This window comes from Gopherus flavomarginatus, chromosome 6, assembly GCF_025201925.1.
Source record: "Gopherus flavomarginatus isolate rGopFla2 chromosome 6, rGopFla2.mat.asm, whole genome shotgun sequence".
In the NCBI taxonomy this organism is placed as follows: domain Eukaryota; kingdom Metazoa; phylum Chordata; order Testudines; family Testudinidae; genus Gopherus; species Gopherus flavomarginatus.
The window spans coordinates 33,065,983-33,089,308 of record NC_066622.1 but is presented as its reverse complement, the minus strand read 5'-3'; the positions used below and the strand labels follow the sequence as shown (position 1 = coordinate 33,089,308).

Genomic DNA, 23,326 nt, shown 5'->3' with positions numbered 1-23,326 from the left:
TGGGAGGGAGGGAGGAGTGATCAGTCCCACTGTGAATCGGCAGGGGGGGTCAATATGCCATGCCCCATCCCGCTCCTGTCCCCTCTGCCCAGCAGCCCTGGAAGTCTTTGGCATGGGTGCAGTAATTACAGGTGCACCAATGAGTTTGGAGCCACCTGGCACCCAATCAGACTCATTAGCTTCTAATTAACAATTACCCTTTATTGCCCTTTAAGGGGGAATGGGGCACATGGCCCAAGCCAGAGCAGCATCCGCAGCTTCCTCGGACTCCTGTGCCCATCTGCGCCATCACTCCCCTGCCCAGCTGAGCTCCTGAAGGCCCTGGTGCCTGGCTGGGAGTGCCTCAGCTCCAAAGGTGACATCATCTGGGGCAACCCCCGCTGGGATGGGCGTGCCGAAGGGCTGGCACTCTGGGCCAAAGGCCTGTGGTGCCCAGGACTGCCGCCCTCGCACAAGGCTGCCTCAATCCCCACCCACCCTGATGCAGGCAGCGCTCAGCCCTCCTAGATGACTCTATTACAGGTGCGTCCACAGGGTTAGCAATGCTGTTGATGCAGCCTGACAGCTGGATGGAGCGAGACTGAGCCCGCTCAGCCGCCCGGCGGGCGACATAGCCAAAGCCAAGAGATTGATGGAGCAAAATAGCTTCCTACCAACAAACCACCTTGATCCTGGGCCCCATGTAGGGTGAGGGCTGTGGGTGCCGGGATTCTGATTGTACTGTGATTGCCCTACTCCTCACCCAAGAGGCAGCTGCATCTCAGCACCAGGCCCAAGAGACGAGATTTTCTTTAGGGGGATGTGTGAATGTCAGTTATTAGTTTGTATTATTAGTATTTGTTTCTACATATTTTATCCCGAACTCAGATTAGTATTAATACATGTATTAGGGCAGCCCCTAGAGACCATAACGGAGATCGGGGCCCATTGTGCCGCGTGCTGCACACATCCCTCTCCCCACCCCCCAAGTGTGGGGCCCTCCCTCTGTGCCAAGCTGCACAGCGTGAGGAACAGGAGACAGAGAAATGACTATAGAGACCTGTTCAGTTGTGGTTTGGAATGAGGTGAAGAGGTGGGGGAGTTGGCAGAGCAGGCTGCTCTTGCATCCATGGAGGGAGAGGCTGCAGTTCTTAGTAGAGATGATGTGAAGAAGGGGTTCAAAAAAAGGGAGTTTGAAGGGGTCCCCAAATCCAACAGGGTATTTGTGGGGGGCAGAAGTTAATGTCTGGGGGCAGCGATGAGGGGCTGGCAAGCTGGACAGGCAGTAGGACTGGTAGTGTAGCCAGAGCTGGCATCATCCCAGGCATGGGGGCCATATAATGCCCCTGACTGTTGTCATCACGTGGGCAGCATCCCAGCAATCCCAGAATGTGAAAAGGCATCCCCAGCATCAGCAGCTGCCTGCTTTCTTCTGCACCCTTCTAGCGCAGTGCCCGCTAGGGCCACATTGGGCATTGGGGCCAGCACTGACTGCCAGCAGGGCCAGCACTACCATTTAGGTGACCTAAGCAATGGCCTAGGATGCCAGAATTTGGGGGGTGGGGGCGCTATTTTGCCGGGGGGGGGCGGCACGTGGGTCCGGTGGACCTACCGCAGTGATGCCGGCAGACGGTCCGCTGCTGGAAAGGCTCCGGTGGAGCTGCCGCAGTCATTTCGGCGGACGATGCGCTGGTCTAAAGGCTCCGGCAGACCTACTGCAGTCATGCTTGCGGCAGGTCCACCGGAGCTTTTAGACCAGCGGACCACCCGCCGGCATCACTGCAGCAGCTTCACCGGAGCCTTTCCAGTAGCGGACTGTCTGCTGGCATCACTGCGGTAGGTCCACCGGACCCGCGGGGGGCGGCGAAATGGCTGTCCGCCTAGGGCATCAGAAACCCTGGCGCCGCTCCTGACTGCCAGGGGAAAGAGCACCCCACTAAGCCTCCACTCCCTGCAGCACAGTACCCCCTAGTACCGCACTGGGGCAGTGCTGCCTGCGAGGTCCCGGGTGACCATCCCCTGCAGAGCACTGTCCTGACTCCTCCATGTCTACCCAGAATAGCCCCATGGCCCAGGCCAGGGGCAGTAAAGCAGAAAACCACTTTGCTATTGATTTGTCCACTGAGGTTAAGTGGCTGTTGGCAGCCCCAGCACGCTGAGATTGGGCTGTAAAGGGCTAGTAAATGGCACCACAGGTCTTGCAAACAAATGGCACGCCCACAAAAAGCATCACATGGCTGGCCGTGCACATCAGGATCGTTCTCAGGGTCATCAAATATGGGCTACCCAGAACACCAGACTGGGCCCATTGTTCTGATCAGGGGCAGCAGGGAGAGGTGGGATACCAGGCTGGATGGGCCCATGGGTTTGATCCACCGTTCTGATCCACGGTGGCAGGGAGAGATACGGGGCTTGAGGGCCCTTTGGTCTGATCCAGGGACTGGGGGGTCGGGATGAAATGGGCTGGAGGAGGGTTGATCAGACTGCCTGGTAGTATGGGGAGCTGAGGGAATGTTGGGAAGCATCTCTCTCCTCACAAATGTCTCTGAACAAAGCATCCAGTGTTGGCTTGGGGGGCCCATCCAGGGCGTGGTGGAGCCTGCTCCAATACACTGCTCATCATGAACAGATGAGTGAGTAGCCTGTCAGTCACTCCTGACCGACAAAGGAGCAGGGGCCCAACTATAATCTTGGGGGGAATTCAGGAAGATTCCCTTGATGGGGTTATCCCAGGAGTGTGGAGAACCCAACAGGAATTAGGCCCCAATGTGGTTCACACTGTCCTTAGCCTTTTTGTGCATTGAGAAGCACTGGGAAAGACAACCTTCCTTCCCTGTTTGTTGGGAAGCAGCCAAGTCAGGGACCAGTGGGTTCATTTGGGGGTGGCATAGGTGGTGGCAGCCATTTTGTTGGCATGGCTGTTGGCAACCATCTTGGGATCACACTCCCAGTTGAGAAGGTCTTAATATTCTCACTGCTTCCTTGCAGTAGACAGACAAGGCTAGGGGCAGCCATATGTTGGAGGTCAGGAAGGCAGTGTCTTTTATCTGGCTTGACGTGACTGGCAGCAGCCATCTTGGGATCACGCATCTTGTAAGGACAATCCTTGTCTTAATACTCCCAGTGCCTTGTTGAAAGACAGAGAGAAGAAAAGGTGAGTGGTTACTGGATGTCCTGAGTTCCCTGAAGCGACAGTCATTTTGTTGGCCTGGGTGATGGCAGCCATCTTGGGGTCATATGCTGGGTTGGGAAGGCAAAAGTCTTAATATTTCTAGTGTCTTTTTGAGACACAGAGACAGAAAGACGAGATTAGTGGGCAGTTCACTAAGACAGTGGCCATTTTGGTTGGTGTGAGCAGCAGCAGCCATCTTATGGTTGTATGCACAACTGGGAAGAGCCCAATCCTCATATTTCCAGTGTCTTCCTGAGACAGACAAAGAGACAAGATTAGATGTCAAAGTTCAGTGAAGTGGTGGCCACTTTGGTATCTTGCTTGTCCGTAGCCATCTTGAGAGACATACAGTTTGTTGGAAGGATCAAAATATTAACATTTCCAATGGCTTCTTGACAGAGAGATGGCTAGGAATAGCAGACAGTCTGCTATCTGAGGTTGACTGAGGAGGCGGACATTTTGTTATCTTGCATAGCTTGGGTGATGATACACCTCCCTCTCTTTGAAGAGCCAACTCCTTGTTGGAAAGATCATAGTGTTACGTTTCTGGTGTCTTCTTGAGAGAAGGAAAGACAGACAGCCAAGACTAGCAGGCAGCCAGACATCACAGTTCACTGAGACAGGGTCAGCCATTTTGTTGCCTTGCTTGGTGTGGGTGGCAGCAGCCAACTTGGAGATCATATTTCTTGGTGGGAAGATCGTAATATGAGTATTTCTGGTGTTTTCTTGACAGAAAGACAGGCAGGAGTAGCCAGCAGATATCAGAGTTAATTGAAATGGCAGCCATTTTCTTGTCTTGCTCGGCATGGGTGACGGCAGCTATTTTTGAACCACACTCCTTGATGGGTAGATCTTAGCATTTCCAGTGCTTTCTTGAGATGGACAGAGGGACAAGATTAATGGGCAACCAGGCCTCGGAAGCTACCTGGTGGCAGCCATTTTGTTGCTTCACATGGCATTGCAGCCATCTTGGGGATCACACTTCTCACTGGGAAGGTGGTAATCTTAACAGACAAACAGACATAACTGGTGGGCAAGCAGACATCAGGCTGGCAGCCATTTTGTTGCCTGGCGTGGCACAGCAGCCATCTTGGGGATCATATTGTTTGTTGGGAGGATCATAAAATAGATAGGACCACACCAGTTGGAAGCAGACATTGGGGAAGTGGCCGTTTTGTTGCCTGGAGTGGCCTGGTGGACATTTTGGGGATCATGCTGCTTGCTGAGAAGAGCATAATCTTAACAGACAGACAAAACTAGTGGGCAAACAGAAATTAGGTGTAGTGGCCATTAGGTTGCCTTGTACAGTGGTGGCCATCTTGGTGTGGCTAGAGTGGCTCTTCCTGGCCTTGTGAGGTGCATTGGGCAGACGACTGTGGACAGCCAGCACACCAGAGCAGTTGTGCCCAGGCAGCGAGTGCTTTGCTCTATCCCAGAGCTTTATTTGGTGTTCTTGCCACTCGGCTTTGTCAGTTTGTTCATTCCCCGTGTCCCCTTTGAACTTCTGATGCTGGGGAGCAGCTTAAATCTCCCCGAGTGACCATCAGCACCTGCAGCTTAAATCTCCCCCCGAGTGACCCTCAGCACCTTCCCCCCAGGGTCTTTCCAAATACTGCCCCAGTTCCTCCTCCCAGCCTCATCACATGACTGGATGGCGCTGCATCTCCCACCCTTTCCTCCAGTCTTCTTCCTCCCTCAGATCTTTTTCCCTCCCATTGTTCCTTCTTGTCCTCCCACATCTCTTCTCCCCCCAGGTCTCTCCCACTGTTTCTGTACCCCATCTTCCCTTCCCCACAACTGTGCTGGCTGCCCAGCTCTGAGTAGGGAGCAGAGTTACATGCCAGCTGAGTAGTGATGCCACCAGGACTAGCATCTGTGGCTGTGCAGATATTGGGCTGTGGCAGAGCTAATCAGATCTCATGCTCCTGGTCCCTGGCTAATCGCCAAAGGAAGAAGAGAGTTGTCTGGAGGAAATTCCCCAACCCTATCCCTCACCAGCAGGGCAGTACAGCTGATCCATTACTGCTTGGGCCTTGGCTCACCTCAAGTATGAGGTACATTAGCCACAATGCAGGAATCCAGGAAAGAAAACCCAGGGGTGGGGGGAGACCGAGATGGATTGGCCCATTGGTCTGATCCAGGATGGAAGGGAAGAGGGGAGACTGGGCTGGATGGGCCCGTTGGTCTGTTCTGGGGTGGAAGGGAGGGGGGCAGACTGGGATGGCTGGGCCCATTGGTCTGATCTGGGCAGAAGGGAGAGGGAGAGACTGGGCTGGATGGGTCCATTGGTCTGTTCTGGGGTGGGGGGGAGAGGGGGATGGGTGGGCCCATTGGTCTGATCCGGGGCAGAAGGGAGAGGGGGAGACTGGGCTGGATGGGTCCATTGGTCTGTTCTGGGGTGGAAGGGAGAGGGGGAGACTGGGCTGGATGAGCCCATTGGTCTGTTCTGGGGCAGAAGGGAGAGGGGGAGACTGGGCTGGGTGGGCCCATTGGTCTGTTCCAAGGTGTAAGGGAGATTGGCTCAGACCGGGCTGGGTGGGGCCATTGATCTGATTTAGAACGGTGAGAGACGGGGTGGCCAGGCTGGATGAGCGCATTGGTCTGATCTGGGTTGGAAGGAAGAAAGGGGGAAACGGGCTGGGTGGGCCCATTGGTCTGGTCCAGGGTGGAAGGGAGAGGGGGAGACTGGGCTGGATGAGCTCATTGGTCTGTCTGTGGCCTTGGGAACAGGGGAGGGTTAATGGGATAGATGGGCCTGATCCAGAGCAGCTCGATGATATCATATGAGAGGGTCCCCGAGTTCCTCTCGCCTGCAGTCTCCCCACAGCCCTGTGCCCCACTGCTCTTCCCAGCGCCATCCCCTCTGCTGCCAGTGACCTGCTTAGCAAAGGCTGAGCTGCAGCGAGGGGCATGGGCAGTAGGGGGCTCTCCAGAGTGCTCTGCCCCAGGGAAGTGCTGCCCCCACCCCATGACAGTCTGTGTCACAGCTGAGGGCCAATACAGGGGATGCCTTCCCACTGTCTCCAGTGCCCTGTTTGTTAACATGCCCGTCTCCCCACAGGTTCCCATAGCACCCAGGAGTTAGTGGGATTCCTGTTTTTGAGGGGCATCCCCAGCACCCCCACACCCAGCTTGGAGGACCAATACGCACCCCTGTGCAGCTGAGACATAGCTTGTTCCTCTGCCTCTTGTGTTAAAGGGGCCAGACCCTGACCCTCTTGCTCCACCCCAGATGCAGCTGCAACCCAGCCCAGCCACTAGTGTGTGGCATTGGACAAGTTCCATGGGCAAAATCCTCCCCACTCTGCCCCACTTTGGGGCAGACCTGAGGCCCATTATGACCCCTGGAAGCAGGCCCAGCAGGGGACCAGACTAATCTCTGCTCCCAGGGAGATGAGTGGTTCTCCTCTGCCCCTGGGGTGCTGCAGCGCTGGTACCAGTTAGCCGGACGCTGTGACAGGGCCGTTGCTCAGAGCTTGGGGGTGATGGTGCCCTGCTGGCTGGTGAGGAGGGCTAGATGGGGGCTGTTTGGGGCAGGATGGGGACAGGAGGCAGGGGAAAAGGTTGCGGTGCACTTACAATCAGAGCAGGCATGGCCAGCCCACAGTGAGCCATCTCTGTAGCACTGCCAGCTGCTCTGCTCCTGCAGAGCTTAGGGGCGCTCACCATGCCGGGTACCCAAGGGGCACCCCTCCTCACCATACTATTTGGGCTCCCTCGCCACCCTACCCCAGTAGCTCTGGCAGGACGGCAGTGACTGCAAAGGGGCACAGAGTGGAAGCTGATGTAGGGACACAGAGTGTATGCGTTGCCCCAGTGGTCCATATACCAAGTGTTGCTTTAGTGTTACATTATTGTGTGCATTGCGCTACAAGTGCATACTGCATATGCTAGTCCAGTGGGTCTGTACTGTCTATATTGGCCCAGTGGTCCATATTGGGTACACTGGCTTCAAATTATTGTAGGGGTAGGCAACCTATGGCATATGTGCCGAAGACGGTACACGAGCTGATTTTCAGTGGCACTCACACTGCCTGGGTCCTGGCCATCGGTCCGAGGGGCTCTGCATTTTAATTTAATTTTAAATGAAACTTCTTAGACATTTTTAAACCTTATTTACTTTACATACAACATAGTTTAGTTATATATTATAGACTTATAGAAGGAGACTGTCTAAAAACGTTAAAATGTGTTACTGGCACGGGAAAACCTTAAATTAGAGTGAATAAAGACTCGGCACACCACTTCTGAAAGGTTGCCGACCCCTGCATTATTGCATACATTTCCTCTGCAATGGCATATTGCATATACAGCACCAGCAGGCCATGTTACATATACTGACCCCGTGTTGCATGTGATGCTCTACATGCATTACCCCACTGATGCAATACTCCATGCATTGCTCTGGTGGTTAGTATTTCAAGTAACACCCTGCCACTGCGTGTTCCATGCATTGCCCCGGTTGTCCACATTGTGCATCACATCCTGTAATTGCGTATTTCATGCATTGTCCCAACTGTGCATTATTCCATGCATCTCTCTGTCTGTCCCTGGTACGTGTATCTCCCTGTCACTGCATATCACATGCATTGCATTGGTGATGCAATATTCCATGCATCGTTCTGCTGTTGCATATTGCATGCATTGTCTTGGCAGTGCAGCATTGCAAGCCCCAGTCCCACAGGTGCAGCCATGCCAATGCTTCTAATCCTGCTAGCCGTCTCTATACGTGCCCAGCAGTTGTCCCCCAGGTGCACTGCCCTGTCCCGCGCTGCTTGTGCAAACCGAACAGCAGGCAGGGCATTACTTCCACACCCTCGTGCTGTAGTAACCCCCATGTAATGCCGTAATTACATCCACAGCTCTAATAAGCAGCATGAGGCACCATAATAGCTGGGACACAGCAGCCCATCCTGCCATGTGCTGTTAAGCGCTGGTTAGCGCTGTAACCCTTGAGCGCTGCACCAGGCCCCCAACTGCAAGGGTAGCAGAGGCTGCACATATGTATTTGGTGGCTCTCAGCTTTCTGAGGGGGCCCAGGGCTGGGAGGCAGGCGTCTCTGCCAGGACTGCTTTCAGGGTGTGACAGGACAGAGGGATCCAAATTTCAGAACCACATGGGCCAAGAAAGAATCACACACCAGATGGGTTAAAATCATCTGGGATCCAACATGGTAGGATGGGTCCATGCTAAGCTCCTGCAGGAAGTTAGTGGCAGAGCTGGGCATAGAACCCAGGAGTCCTGACTCCCAGCCCCCCTGCTCTAGCCACTAGGCATCACTCCATTCCCAGAGCTGGGATAGAATGTCTTGGGCCTGGGGCTCACTGGAGGATATGCACATTTTGCAGTGGCTAGTCAGGGATTCATTCAGCCTGAGCCTTTCCCACCTAGCCCCTGGTGCTCTGGGCCAGTGAGCAGTCCCTGTCTGGCATGCTGGCTGTGTGCCCAAGCTGGTGTCAAGGGCGGTGCCCAGCATCCCATCCCGTTTGAATCCGGGACCTTATGTGCACAGGGATCTCAATCATTTATTTCAAGATCTTTATTACCCCATGGCAGGTCCAGTCCAGAGGGAACAGCTGGCTGTGACTGACTGACTACTGAAAACACACAATGTACGCACACAGAGATAACTGAAATATATACACACAGTCCCAGACACACACCCAGAGATAACAGAAACACACACGGTCCCAGACACGCCTGCATGCAGAGATAGAAAAGCACACAGTCACAGACAGGCACAGACAAGCACACACCCCCGAGAGATGATCAGACACACACTCCTGGACAAACACCAACAGATGCTGGCACAGAGAAACATATGCGTGCACATGACCAGAGTGAGAGAGCTGACACCCCCCCCCCCCAATACCCTAAGGCTGGGATGCTGGGGGGAAGCCAGTGGCTTCCAGCCCATGCGCAGTGCCGTGCCTGGCTCCGGGGCTGGATCCATTCCCACTCTGCCGCAGATGGGCCCTCATCGTTAGCGTATTGACGACGCAAACGAGCTTAGGGCTGAAATTTCAATCGATGGCTCCCGGAACTGGATTAAAAGGGCTTCGATTACTCTGCAGCCCAAGTGAATTAGCCAGAGAGGGGATTAAAGAGACAGGGCTTGGGAGAAAAACAGGACTCCTGGGTTCTGTCCGCAGTTCTAGGAAGGGATGGGGGTCTAGTGGTTAGAGCAGAAGGGTTGAATGTAAGGTTCTATGCCCGTCTTGGGGAGGACTTTCTCCTCTTGCTTTAGCGTGGCGTAAGGGAGCGAGGACTCTGGCCCCAGGTCTGAGCCACCGGGGTAATTGTGTCTGGCACAGGCTGCTGGGAATAGATCTCCCAAGCAGCTGGCTAACAAATCCCATTCCTCCCAGCAAGACTTGGAGTCACAGCAGACGCTTCTCCAAGGCTGTCCTCATGCAGCGATCTCTGGGTTGCCTCACTAAGCAGAGACAGACCCACTCAGGGCTTGGAGGGGAGACCTTGAAGGAAGCAGCTATGGTGTGTGGGGGGGGGATGGTGTGGGCTCAGCCAGGGTTGCTGTCCCCTCAGACTCACACTACAGGTCACTGTGGTGCAGGGAGATGGTGCTCTCCCCACGCAGTCATTGCTAACCCCAGTGCTGCGCTAGAGAGTGTTGTGCTGCCAGGAGTGGGACAGAAATTCAGTAGGGGCATGGTGCTGCAGGGAGAAGGGCAGAGCCTCAGTAATGGAGGCCGTGCTGCAGGGAATGGGGCTGTAGGGGGCATTGTGCTGGGAGGAGTGAGGGAGGGCTCAGTAGGGGGCACTGTGCTGTATGGAGCTGCTGAAGGTCATTAACAGGTGGTGTGCTGCAGAGAGTGGGGGCTTGAGGGGCACTGGGGAGCTGGAACATAAGAACAGCCATACTGCGTCAGACCAAAGGACCATCTAGCCCAGTAGCCTGTCTCCCGACCGTGGCCAATGCCAGGTGCCCCAGAGGGAATGAACAGAACAGGTAATCCATCAAGTGATCCATCCCCTGTCACTCAGTCCCAGCTTCCGGCAAACAGAGACTTGGGACACCATCCCTGCCCATCCTGGCTAATAGCCATTGATAGACCCAGCCTCCAGGAATTCATCTAGTTCTTTTTGAAACCTGCTATAGGCTTGGCCTTCACTACATCCTCTGGCAAAGAGTTACACAAACTGACTCTGCATTGTGTGAAAAAAATACTTCCTTTTGTTTGTTTTAAACCTGCTGCTTATTAATTTCATTTGGTGGCCCCTAGTTCTTGTGTTATGAGAAGGAGTAAATAACATTTCCCTATTCACTTTCTGCACACCTGTGCAGAAAACACCCATGATTTTAGAGATCTCAATTATATCTCCCCCTTAGTCTCTTTTCCAAGCTGAAAACTCCCAGTCTTATTAATCTCTCTCCGGGTATGGCAGCCGTTCCATACCCCTAATCATTTTTGTTGCCCTTTTCTGAACCTTTTCTGGAGGGGCGCTGTGCTGCAAGGAGTGAGGTGGGGAATCGGGGGCACTGTGGGGTGGGGAGCTGGAGAGATGCTGGGGAGCTGGAGGAGCACTGTGCTGCAGGGATTGAGGTGGGGGATTAGAGGGGCACTGTGGGGTGGGGAGCTGGAGAGGTGCTGGGGAGCTGGAGGGGTGCTGTGCTGCTGGGAGTGAGGTGGGGGATTAGAGAGGCACTGTGGGGTGGGGAGCTGGAGGGGCGCTGTGCTGCTGGGAGTGAGGTGAGGGATTAGAGGGGCACTGTGGGGTGGGGAGCTGGAGAGGTGCTGGGGAGCTGGAGGGGTGCTGTGCTGCTGGGAGTGAGGTGGGGGATTAGAGGGGCACTGTGGGGTGGGGAGCTGGAGGGATGCTGTGCTGCTGGGAGTGAGGTGAGGGATTAGAGGGGCACTGTGGGGTGGGGAGCTGTGCTGCTGGGAGTGGGCCAGGGAGCTGGAGGGGCGCTGTGCTGCAGGGAGTGAGGTGGGGGATTAGAGGGGCACTGTAGGGTGGGGAGCTGGAGAGGTGCTGGGGAGCTGGAGGGGCGCTGTGCTGCAGAGAGTGGGCCAGGGGGCTGGCGGGACACTGTGTTGCTGGGAGTGGGATGCACTTTAATAGAGGGTGCTGTCATGACGGTGTTCCATCTTTCCAATGAAATACCAAGCCAGGCTCTTTCAAACTTGTGCTCAGGGAAGGTACCTTGATCCTGCCCCCAGGCCAGGGGTCCTTAATTCTGGTCCCTGGCCAAATTCCCACCCACGTGATTCCATCTGGCCTCCCCACAATCAGCCAGGAGATTCTCCCTTACTTCCTGTCTCAAACTCTGCCGAATCGCTGTGTGACGTTTGAACAGCCCTGGTGCATCACCCTAGATGCAGCTGTTTCTCAGGCCTGGGTGGGCCGCCTTCTGGCCTTGAAAAGCCATGCCTGAAAAATGATACGGGCTGCCACTTGGGAGGGAGAATCATTGCAGGAGGCAGGGGAGAGGGGGTAATGCCTGCCTGCTCAAAGCACTAGATCTCACCCCTGCTCCTGGAGCTTGGATAGAACCCAGGAGTCCTGACTCCCTTCCCCTCCACTCTAGCCCCTAAGCCCTTCCCAGAACTGAAGATAGAACCCAGGGGTCCTGGCTGTCAGCTCTCACCCTCACCCCCTTCTCTGATGTCTCTCCTCCCACTCCAGGACCAAGGCACAATCGGGGTCATCTTCAACGTGGGCACGGATGACATCACCATCGAGGAGACCAATGCCATGGTTAACGATGGCAAGTACCACGTGGTGCGCTTCACTCGGAGTGGGGGCAATGCCACGCTGCAGGTGGACAACTGGCCTGTCAACGAGCGCTACCCAGCAGGTAAGGCTAGGCACCGGCCATGCTGCCCACCCCGCCCCAACGCCCGGCCTGTGTGCCCCATCAGCAGTGGAGGTCACAACCAGCCCTCATCCCTGCCTGGCCCTGCAAAGGATTCTGGGTAACGCCGCCACCCATCGGAATCAGCCCTGATCTCTGCCCATCCCCCCTGAAAAGGATCCTGGGTAAAGTCACCACACACCTTGGAACTAGAGAGAGACTCTTGGGCATTATAGTGGTGGGAGAAGGCAAGTACACCAGGGGAGTAGTTTCCTAGCAGGGGTAGACTTAGGGGGACAGTCTGTAGCTGGGGTGGGGGGTTGTGGAATCTGAGGAGGTGTCCAGGAGGGAGGGCAGTTCCTAGTTGGGAGGGCTGAGGTGCCAGTGGGTTGGAGGTTTCTAGTGGGGGAGAGGATCAGAGGTGCCTGGGGGGGAATCTGAGGTGCTTCTAGAGGAGCAGGAGGCAGTTTCTCACCGGGAACAGGTATAAAGTGCCTATTGCGGGGGAGGCAGTAGATCTGAAATTCCCTTTCTCAATGCCCTGGAGGCAGTGGCATCAGCCCTGCTTCCCTGCCCCGAGAGAATCCCCCTAGCCCTTAGCAGTATAGGTCCTAAGACACACACTCTGGATTCTGCACTCTATTTCTGCTCCAGCCAGCTGCAGAGTTGGCGAATCAGAGGAAGTTACAGGGAAAGATCAGGGGTTGCAAGTTGGTTCCAGCCTCCACTGAGCTCCCTCAGCCCCTGGGAATGTCAGGGGGATGGGGAGATGATGCCACATTTGTATTTGAAACCCCCATGACTTTTCTACTTCCTGCCAACCCCCATCATCTCTGGCTGCATCACACACAAACCGGCACCTCAAGAGCCAGCCAGGCAAACTTAGCAGGGTTCAGGCCCCTGGGAAGGAGCAGGGGATTCGCTCCCCTCGGACCTGGGCTGCCAAGCTGCCAATTGTTCCATGTGTCAGCTGGCATCTCTGCCTGGCACAGAGAATCTGAGCTAGTTCCCAAGGACAGATCATCATGAGAGGGACAAGGCAGGGATCCAGTCCTGGCCACCACTGCCCACAAATCCATTCGGGGCTGGAGATGAATGTACATGCACACCCATTCTCTCTCTCACATTCACATGCATGTGAGCACACACACACACACACATACACACACAGAGCCAGAAATGTGAATGCACATCTGCACCCCCACACACAGGTTTGCAAAGACACATGCAAACACACACAAGTTTGTGCACAAACACAGACATGCAAAGACAGATGTACACAGGTCTCCAAACACACACATGTACACGTAGGCAGGTGCCCAGAGCCATCCCCACAACACACAACAGCAGAGAACTGCACGTGGAATAGGCCCCAGCACTGGGACAGATGCCTCACGCACACTGAAACTTGTAATACACACTTGTGCACATAGGTATCTCCCACAACCACACACTAGCATGCGCTCCTTCTGCCGAATGGAACGGGGATGCCACCCTGGACTAGCCATTCCCCAGCACCCATCGGGCCATGCTTGGCAGGCAGAATTGTGAGTAATCATCAGAGTGTGGTGTGGGTAATCATGAGGAGCACGTCATGCACATGCTGGATTGTCCCTGACACAACAGCAATTTCTACTAGCAGGAGGCTGGCAGTGATGTGCAGTGAGACACGTCCCACCTGCCACAATCATGCCCCCTTCCCTGATCTCCCTGCCTACCCCACCCCTGGGCTGCCTCTTCCCAGCCAGTCCTATGCCAAGCCAGATAGCTCACACTGGCAACTTGCATATTCAGGCACACCCCCGGCACACTGGTGTCTTCCACACTTATGTGCGCACATGGAGACATCTTGCACAGTCCCCTCACACGCTGTGCACACTCCGTACATGGACTCATAAGATTCCACTCCACACAACTGTTCAATCTCCTTCTCCCTTCTCAGTGTGCTCTCTCGCTGTCCTTACATCGATCCCCCTCCACAGTCCTGCATCCATCCCTGTCCACACCATCTTCTCCCCCACCTACCCCTTTATCTATCCATCCCCGTCCGCACCATCTCCCCCAGGTGCCCCTCCATCCATCCTCATTCACTGCCCTCCATCTATCCCCATCCACACTGTCTTCTCCTCCATCCATCTCCTTCCACACCTCTCCATCCATTCCCATCCATACCATCTTCTCTCCCACGTACCCCTCCATCCATCCCCATCCACATGTTGTTCTTCTCCATCCATCCATCCCCATCTGCACCATCTTCTCTCCCATGTACCCCTCCATCCATCCCCATCCACACCCCTCCATCCATCCCCATCCACATGTTCTTCTCTTCCATCCATCCCCATCCACACCCCTCCATCCATCCCCATCCACATGTTCTTCTCTTCCATCCATCCCCATCCACACCCCTCCATCCATCCCCATCCACATGTTCTTCTCTTCCATCCATCCCCATCTGCACCCCTCCATCCATCCCCATCCACACCATCTTCTCCTCCATCCATCTGCTTCCACACCCCTCCATCTGTCCCTATCTGCTCCATCTTCTCTCCCACATACCCCTCCATCCATCCCCATTCACTGCTCTCCATCCACCCCCATCCACACCATCTTCTCCTCCATCCATTCCCATCTGCACCCCTCCATCTGTCCCCATCCACACTTTCTTCTCCCCCATGTATCCCTCCATCCATCCCCATTCAATGCCCACCATCTTTTCCTCCATCCATCTCTTTCCACACCCCTCCATCCATCTCCATCCACACCATCTTCTTGTCCATCCATCTCCTTCCACACCCCTCCGTCCATCCCCATCCGCACCATCTTCTCTCCCACATACCTCTCCATCCATCCCCATTCACTACCCTCCATCCATCCCCATCCACACCATCTTCTCCCCCACATACCCTCCATCCATTCCCATCCACACCGTCTTCTCCACCCATCCCCACCCATACCCCTCCATCCATCCCCATCCACAGTCCTGCATCCATCCCTGTCCACACCCCTCCATCCATCTCCGTCCACACCGTCTTCTCCTCCATCCATCCTTATATGGCACCCATCACCATAGCATCTGGGTATCTCTTCCTGTTAATGCCTTCTCTTCCCTCCCTCCCCCACCCCACTGCTCACCCAAGCCACTAGTCACGGACTGTCTGTAGCCCCAAGGCCCGTTTGGGGGAAATGTCAGTGGACACCAAAATACCAGAGCTGGCTTTTCTGCCTGGCTGTGCTGTGCCATGCCACTCAGCTGGGTGCCCTGCAGTGGGGGAAGGCTGGGTAGGGGGCTGGTTTCAGAGCCCCCGGACCTACATGGCCCATACAGAAGCTGGCATTGGGAGGTGTGTGTGATGTAATGACCCTGAACTGCTAGCTAGAGAACAGCCCAGAGAATGATAAAGGCTGGTGGGGGTTGGGTTCAGGAATCCAGGCACCCCCCACTCCCAGCACCTGGAGCTCAACAGCATTGCAATACACATATGTATAGTTTGTGTGTACACCAACATCCACATGATTACACCAGCCCCAGGCATGTCCTGATATGTAGAGAGTGACACACACATATGTAGTTTGTAAGTACCTGATATATAGACAGGACATGTGATGCACACACCTGCAATTCCCATGTACACCAGCACTCTCCCATTTAGCAAGCCCACATGCATGTGGCTCCAATGGCAATCCCCCCAGCTTGCTGGAGTGTTGGCTGCTGATTAGCGACCCAGGTCACTTCCCAGGGATGGTGTGGTTTTAATTAAAGATGTTAATCGCCTCGTTAATACAGGCACTAATGACAGCATAAAAAGTCCCCGATCGCTCCTAATTAGGGGGCCAAATGGCATCCTGAATAGAGAGGTGAGGGTGGGGAGACCTCAGAGGAGAGAGCTCATGGGAGGGGTTTCTGCATCCCTTCCCCTCACAGAGAGGAACCTAGCTTCTCCAACCACTAGATTCCACCTCTCTCCCGGAGCTGAGGAGAGAACCTGGGAATCCTGGCTCCTACCGATTCCTACAGGCTTCCTACTTTAGCACCTCCCCCTCATCCTCCAGACGGGGTCTAACAGCCTGTTCCTTCCTACCCACTCCCACACGCCACCCAGCACAGCCAGTGCACAACAGGAGCCCAGCAGGGATGCTCCACCCAACCTAACCCCACCCCATCCCCAGCAGCTTCCTCATTACTAAAGGGTTGTTACCTCTGTGCACAGGCACAGCGGGGGGGATGTCACTGTGACCTTCATGTCTCTGCCAGTGCTGCCTCTCCTCCCCTAAACACAGAGGAACAGCCCAAGCATCTCTGCCATGTCACTCGCACCAAGAAAGGTGCCTTTGGAGGTATGGTGCTGGGACTCAGGACAGCTGGGTTCCACTCCACCACAGATCCCCTATGTGATCTTAAGCAAGTCAAACAAGACCAGATTTTCCAGAAAGCCCAGGGCTCCTGGGTTCCATTCCTGCCTCCACCACAGACTCCCTGTGTGATCTGGGGCAAATCACTGAGGCCCTCACTTGTCATGCACAACTGGGACCAGATTTCATAGCTGCTTCTGCTGTGGCAATTAATGGCCTGATTTCCCCCAGGGATCAGTTCCCAGCATGCCAAGTTCTTTGGAGCTCTGGAGCCTGCTCAGTGCCGAGACCAGAGATCAAACCAGCTGCAGTCTCTACAGATTGAGCTAAAAACCCAGGGCTCCCTTGCTGGACTGTAACAGACTCACAGGCTCTGCAAATCAGGCACAGACCAGGGGCTTACAATGAGCTCATTAGAAAATCTGCCCCATAATTGCTCTGTGGTCAGTCCCACCTGTACAATTATTTGATTTCATCCCAGTAGTACCTAGAGACCCCGACTGAGATTGGGGCCAACGTTGCGCCAGGCGCTGCACAGACCCAGACTGAGATCAGCGCCACATTGCGCCAGGTGCTGCACAGACCCAGACTGTGACCAGGGCCCCATTGTGCCAGGCAGTGCAGAGAGCCCACCCATTTAACCAGGCACTGCACAGACCCTGACCATCACCACAGATTCTCTCCTGCAAAGGCACCTCCTCCTGCCAGCTGAGCCAACGGGAAATCGCAATCAGCAGCAAAGGGCAGGTGTGTTACCCACAGCTGAGCTCTCCTGTCCCTTGGCCTCATCTATGGCAGTAACACAGCAGCTTCCTTTACTCCTAACCTGTAGTTTGTGTGTGATGCCAGTTCCAGAGCCCAGTCGCCCTGGGAATTCGCTAACCAGCTCATTTGTAAAGCATAGAGGACGAGACACGAGGAGCATTTCTATTCCAGTCAAAGGCTTGGCTGAGGTCAGGGGCCCCGTTATTCTGGGTGCTGTACGAACACTGAGCTTCCCCTCTGGTAGCACCTAACAGGCATTTGGGATCAAGGGCCCAGTTGCGCTGGGTGCAGCTGCTGCACAAACACCCTCCCTGCTAATGCAGGCCTGAGAGAGACCCCCCTCTCTTCTTCACTGAAACAAAACAGGGAGGCCTACCCAGCTTCTAGGGCCTTTTGGGAACATTTCTGGATTTTGCCAGCCAGGTTTTCAGAGACAAATGTGAAATGGGATGGGGCGGGGGGGCGAATGTGACCTTGTTTGTGTGCTTTTTGCAGCAGGGGGAGGGCACGGGGGGAATCGTGCAGAGAAGCTTGGCAATTGACGCTAGAAAGGGAAACTGGTGCACAGGAAACGTGTCTTTTCTCCAAGGTGGCAACAGGCCGTGTGTCGCTGTTTTCGAGATTTGATCTGATTTGGCAGGGACTAAAGGTTGATAAAAGTCAGTTTTAAACCCCAAACTGCACCGGAGCTTTCTCCTCCTAAATGTTGCATAAATCCGTTTAACATCCAGCCGCGCACCTAACATCTAAACTCTACTAAACTGTGTAAATAGCTGTCTGTGCTACCTAAATCGACTAAACTATCAACCAACACCCCCGCAGCCAGTTAATTTTGATTCAACGCTTAACCACTATTTGACCTCTCTAAACATGCTAACCTCTGACCTTTGACCTTCCAGATGGTGTTATATGTCTCTCTCTCTCTCTTATTTGATTTTATCTTTTTATTTATTTATTTTTCTTTTAACGGTCTGCAAATCTCTTCTCTAAACTCTTTAAAGGGAACAGTGATAATGAGCGGCTGGCGATTGCTAGGCAGAGAATTCCGTATCGGCTCGGTCGAGTAGTAGATGAGTGGCTACTCGACAAAGGTAATTAACGATAATTAATTGCGGTTAATAAATAAAAAAAGATTTAAAGGTGCAGAGCTCTCCCGCTGCCGTCCCAACCCTCTCCTCCACCTCCTCTTTAGAAAGCATCTTGTCCTGGTAGCTTAGTTAAAAATTGGTGGTGGGATTTGGATGGTAAAAGAGAGTGGATGCATGATTTCATTGGTCACCGAGAACTTTATATGGCTCGGTTGGTTGTGACAGATGCAGCCCATCCTTTCCCCAGCTCTAGGTAACTTGGGTTTGGGTTACAGATTTATGTAACATTATTAGTTTTCTATAGATGAAGGGAGACTGGGGTTAGCCTGTGGGACTCTCCGCTCCTGGAGGAGGGTGGTGGGGTTAGCCTGTGGGACTCTCCGCTCCTGGAGGAGGGTGGTGGGGTTAGCCTGTGGGACTCTCCGCTCCTGGAGGAGGGTGGTGGGGTTAGCCTGTGGGACTCTCCGCTCCTGGAGGAGGGTGGTGGGGTTAGCCTGTGGGACTCTCCGCTCCTGGAGGAGGGTGGTGGGGTTAGCCTGTGGGACTCTCCACTCCTGGAGGAGGGTGGTGGGGTTAGCCTGTGGGACTCTCCACTCCTGGAGGAGGTGAGTGAGATGAGCATGTGAGACTCACAATTCCTGCAGGGGGTCAGCAGAGTTAGCCTGTGAGACTCACTGCTCCTGGAGGAGGCTGGTGGGGTTAGCCTGTGGGACTCTTCACTCCTGGAGGAGGGTGGTGGGGTTAGCCTGTGGGACTCTCCGCTCATGGAGGAGGTGAGTGAGATTAACTTGTGGGACTCACGACTCCTGGAGGAGGTTGGTGAGATTAGCCTGTGGGATTCATTGATACAGATTATTTTAAGCAAACATAGCACTTCAGGATTCCAGGCAGTTGTGAGTTGCAGAAGAATAAATACTGCAGATCAGCAAACAGATGGAGCCTGACTCAGAGAGGGGTGCTGTATGGGTGACAGAGAGGGTTTGCTATTTCTCCCACAGAATTGTGGGAGTGCAATACAGGGAGGTTCTCCAACCTACAATGCAGGGGTCAGGAATGACAGATATTATTGAGAGTTATTATTTTTCACTGGCTTCTGGAGGACTTGACTGAGATCAGGTCCCTATTGTGCCGGGTGCTGCAGGACACATACTCCCTCTCCCAAAGACTTACACTCTAAGTAGGCTAATGGGAATCAGAGGCTCAGAGGCTTGCCCACAGTCAGCAGCAGAGCCAGAGCCAGGAATAGAACCCAGAAGTCCAAGGTCCCACTCTTGTGTCCTACCCACTAGACTACACCATCTGTCTTGGCTAGAGAGACAGTGAAGGGCATTTTGCTGTTGACTTTTATGGAGCCAGCATTTCACCCTGTATCTTCAAACAGCCAGAATCCTTTCCTAGAACTCTGGGTATTTTTTCACCAGCTTTGTAACTGACTCGACTTTTCATAGCATGGGGTCACACCCTGTTCTCTCTCCGGGCTGAGCTCTGTACCTTTAATGCTTAAACTCAGTTGGGGAAAAAGCAAAACAAAAAAAGTAATTTTAAATATTCTTTTAACCAGCTAATAATATGCTTTTAACACAAACCGAACGCTAAACCAGTCTTGTAATGTATTTTAAACCGATAAATTCAAAATGTCTTTTAATAACCAATTCTTAGCACGTTTTTCTAACTGGGATAAGCATCTAAATGTATCTTTTAATGTCTGTAACTTGATTGTTTAAACAACCAACAACCAAAAAAAAATCAGTTAAAGGGACTTTAACAAGTTAATTTATTTAATACAAAAACTGAGAGATTTATATATCTATATACACCTGGATGAACCAAAAAAATAGCAAAACAAGATTTAACCCTTTGAGTAGTATGGGCTTTTATGTGTTGATTTTCCACTTTGGATGCTAAATTTCTTACCTTCATCTGGATTATATTTGGAATTTTAAACTGATTTTAAAAAGTCTCTCTCTTACCTTGTCCCCCTGCCACACACATACACAGACACTTGCAACACATTAAAATGAGATGAACACCCCACCCCACCCCAAGAGATCTGAGTCTGGAAGAACTTATCAAGTTTTAAACTCTGAGCCTCAGCTGATGTAAATAGATCTATGGCAGTTTACACCAGCTGAGGTACCAGTCCAAGTGGAATGGAAACTTCTGCCAATTCGAGTTGCTTTGTGAGCAAAATTCCCCCTGGTGCAGAAATCCAGCATAAGACTTCTGCTCCACTCAATTGGATTTAAGTGATGCATGAGCAAGGGTGAATTTCACCCTTTAGGACTAAACCACACTTTTTTTATTATTATTTTAAAAGCCTTTGGGATGGGTTGTTTTTAAAAAGAAATCAGGCAAGAGGGGTTCATCAGATCTGTGCTTAAATGGACACTATAGTGTCTAAAGAAAAGATTAAATCTCCCACTTCTGCAGCAGAGAATCCTGTGGCACCTTATAGACTAACAGACATATTGGAGCATGAGCTTTCGTGGGTGAATACCATGCGTGCATCTGAGGAAGTGGGTATTCACCCACGAAAGCTCATGCTCCAAAACGTCTGTTAGTCTATAAGGTGCCATAGGATACTTTGCTGCTTTTGCAGATCCAGACTAACACGGCTACCCCCTCTGATACTTGACACTTCTGCAGCACATTCTTAACTCTTGCCAGGGGGAGCGGGGAGCTATAGTTCTTATATCTGATTTCATCATTGATGCCCTACGGTTAACTTTTTTTTACTTGGCACTTCAGTCAATGAAATGAGACTGGTCAGTTTCAAGCCTGCATCTCTAGTTAGTTTCACTATTGTTTTTAGTGACTTTCACCTTCAGGGCTAAGAAAGAGCTGGGGTTAGGAAAGAGCAACAGAGTCAGATCACTGGGTTATCTTTTGTTAACTTGGGCCCAGTTTTCCTCTCATTTACACAAGTGAAATGCCATTGACTTTGTTTGCAGTGATCAGGAATCCTGTGTCCGGTTCTGGTGCCCTCCTTTGACAAAAGATAATGGCAAAAGTGAAGAGGGCGCAGAGAAGAGCAGCAAAAATTATATGTGGGTGGAGGAAAATATGCTGGAGAGTGAGAGATTTTAAGAGCTCGATCTGTTTAGCTGATCCAAAAGAAGAGGAAGAGGTGACTTGGTTATGGTTTACTGGGAGAAAATCCTGGGTACTTTTAAAGCCAGACACATTCCACTGAGAAACAAGACGCACATTTTGACCAGGGTGGGCAATTAACCATTTTAAAAAACGCCTCAAGGCAGGATGGCTGCCTCTCTGGAAGATGCTTTAGTTAAACCCAAGTGATTGGGATTTTGCAGGGTTAGCTTGGTGACATTCTCTGCCTGTGTTAGACAAGGCAGCAGAGATGATCTAATGGTCCTTTTCTGGCCTTGAAAGCCATCAACCTATGAAATATTTGTACTGCTGTAGCACCTAAGAGCCCCTGGTCATGGACCAGGAGGCCACTGCACTAGGCAGTGTACAAACACACAGCCAAGAGACAGTCCCTGCCTCATAGAGCTCCCAATCTGAGTCCAGTGTTCTCAGTTCTTTTCAAAATCTGGCTGCTTATTGTGATGCCAAAATGCAGTATTGCCAGCTTAGGGTGGAGTCAGAAATCATGAGATTGGCTTAGAAATCATCACATTTTTTAAAAGGAGAAATCTGGGATGATTCTTCTTTTGCCTTCTGCATTTTGAGTCTCTAGGACTCACATTTTCCAGCAACAAGGCAGTGTGTCCTACTGGGCAGAGCACTGGACTGGGACTCAGGGCGTCTGGGGTCACCTCCCAGTTCTGCCACTGGCCTGCTGTGCCTCAGTTTCCCCTTCTGTAAAATGGGGATAAGACTCTCCTTTGTAAAACATTTTGAGATCTGTGGAGGGAAACTAGATAATAAATAAAACAGGAAGTGTTAAAACTTTTTTTTTTAAGAGAACAGACATTCTCACCTAATCCCATGATTCCTGGAGCTGAGGCTTTCAGGAAAAACACCAGCTATGATACTATTCTGAGAGTTGTCGCAGCTGAGATCTAATACCCTTTTATACTAGTGTAAGCGAAAGACAAATTGAGCCCACTGTTTGCAGTGGAATCCTTCAAAAATAATAATTATCCCCTAAATACTCCAGCAAGTTTTTTTGTTTTGTTTTGTTTTTAGCTTGAGTTTATTTTTAACACCAACGCTGAGCATTGCAAAGATGCCCGAGGTGTGGAGACATTCAGATTCCCCTCTAAACGAATGGGAATCAAGTGTCTCAATCATCTTGGCTGAAAACGCCACAGCTGAGAGCTATCTCTCAGGAGGGGATCTAACCAACAGTGTCACTTTAGCCCTTTGATGACTGAGTGTAAGAGATTTTGTGACGTGTGCTGGGGACCGGGTGAATTTGAAAAGGCCATCTCACAAACACAAGGTCCCCAAGGTTCAAAAGCTGCCACAGGTTTCGGGTGCCTCCTGCATTTGCAGATGGTCCCTGCAGCAGGAGACTTTGCGAGCTCTTTAAGCATTGAACAGCCTTGTGATGGAAGTGGATCGCAGCTTCCCAACCATCCTGGGGCTGGATTTCCAAGGGATTGGCACCCACAAATCAGAGCAGGATTCTTCCAAAGCTTAGATCTCCTTTAGATCTGAAATAAAGGAGTCCGATTTCTCCCCGCTCCCCCAATGGGCTTTGAGCTATTTTGGAGAAGCCCCTTGAGTCAGGCTCCCAACATTCAAGACTTTGGCTGGCTTTCAGGGGCCAGTGAGGGGTGGCCATGAAGTAGGTCATCACCTGCCATGCTGTCGCAGTGTCCTGCCATGCCTACTTGTAAGACTCAGCAGCAGTGCTCAAAGGGTTAAAGCTCTAACTGGCTGCACTGGAGGGGCCAGAGATTTAAAGATCAATCAGGTAGGGGCTGGCAGTCACCTGGCCTCACTGCGAGCGTGGGTGGGTGTTAGGAAAAGGAGTTTGCCCTAGATTGGCACATCCTCACACACCCCCATCTATGCCCCGTTCGAACAACAGGGGCAGCAGCATCTTTCAGGGTTGGCTCTGAATGTGGAAAATTTCCTCTGGATCAGGGCTGATCACCTGCTCCCTGGAGTAGCTCAGCCAAACACCATTTTGTCAACCAGCTTGTTGAGTGCCATTGTAAGCAACTTTGAGGGTATTTC

The 23,326-nt window shown here is 52.5% G+C and overlaps 1 protein-coding gene across 26 annotated transcripts in view; it reads left to right on the top strand.

Moving 5' to 3' along the window:
- NRXN2 (neurexin 2) overlaps nucleotides 1–23,326 on the top strand; it is a 340,672-nt gene that overhangs the window by 270,409 nt on the left and 46,937 nt on the right. For 19 of the 26 annotated variants that reach the window (XM_050958842.1, XM_050958853.1, XM_050958848.1 and 16 more), the window contains 2 exons: nucleotides 11,801–11,972; nucleotides 18,086–18,175. In XM_050958842.1, coding sequence (XP_050814799.1) covers nucleotides 11,801–11,972; nucleotides 18,086–18,175 — 262 coding nt within the window. The remainder of the gene's footprint in view (nucleotides 1–11,800; nucleotides 11,973–18,085; nucleotides 18,176–23,326) is intronic. The other 7 variants (XM_050958851.1, XM_050958850.1, XM_050958867.1 and 4 more) reach the window with 1 other exon arrangement.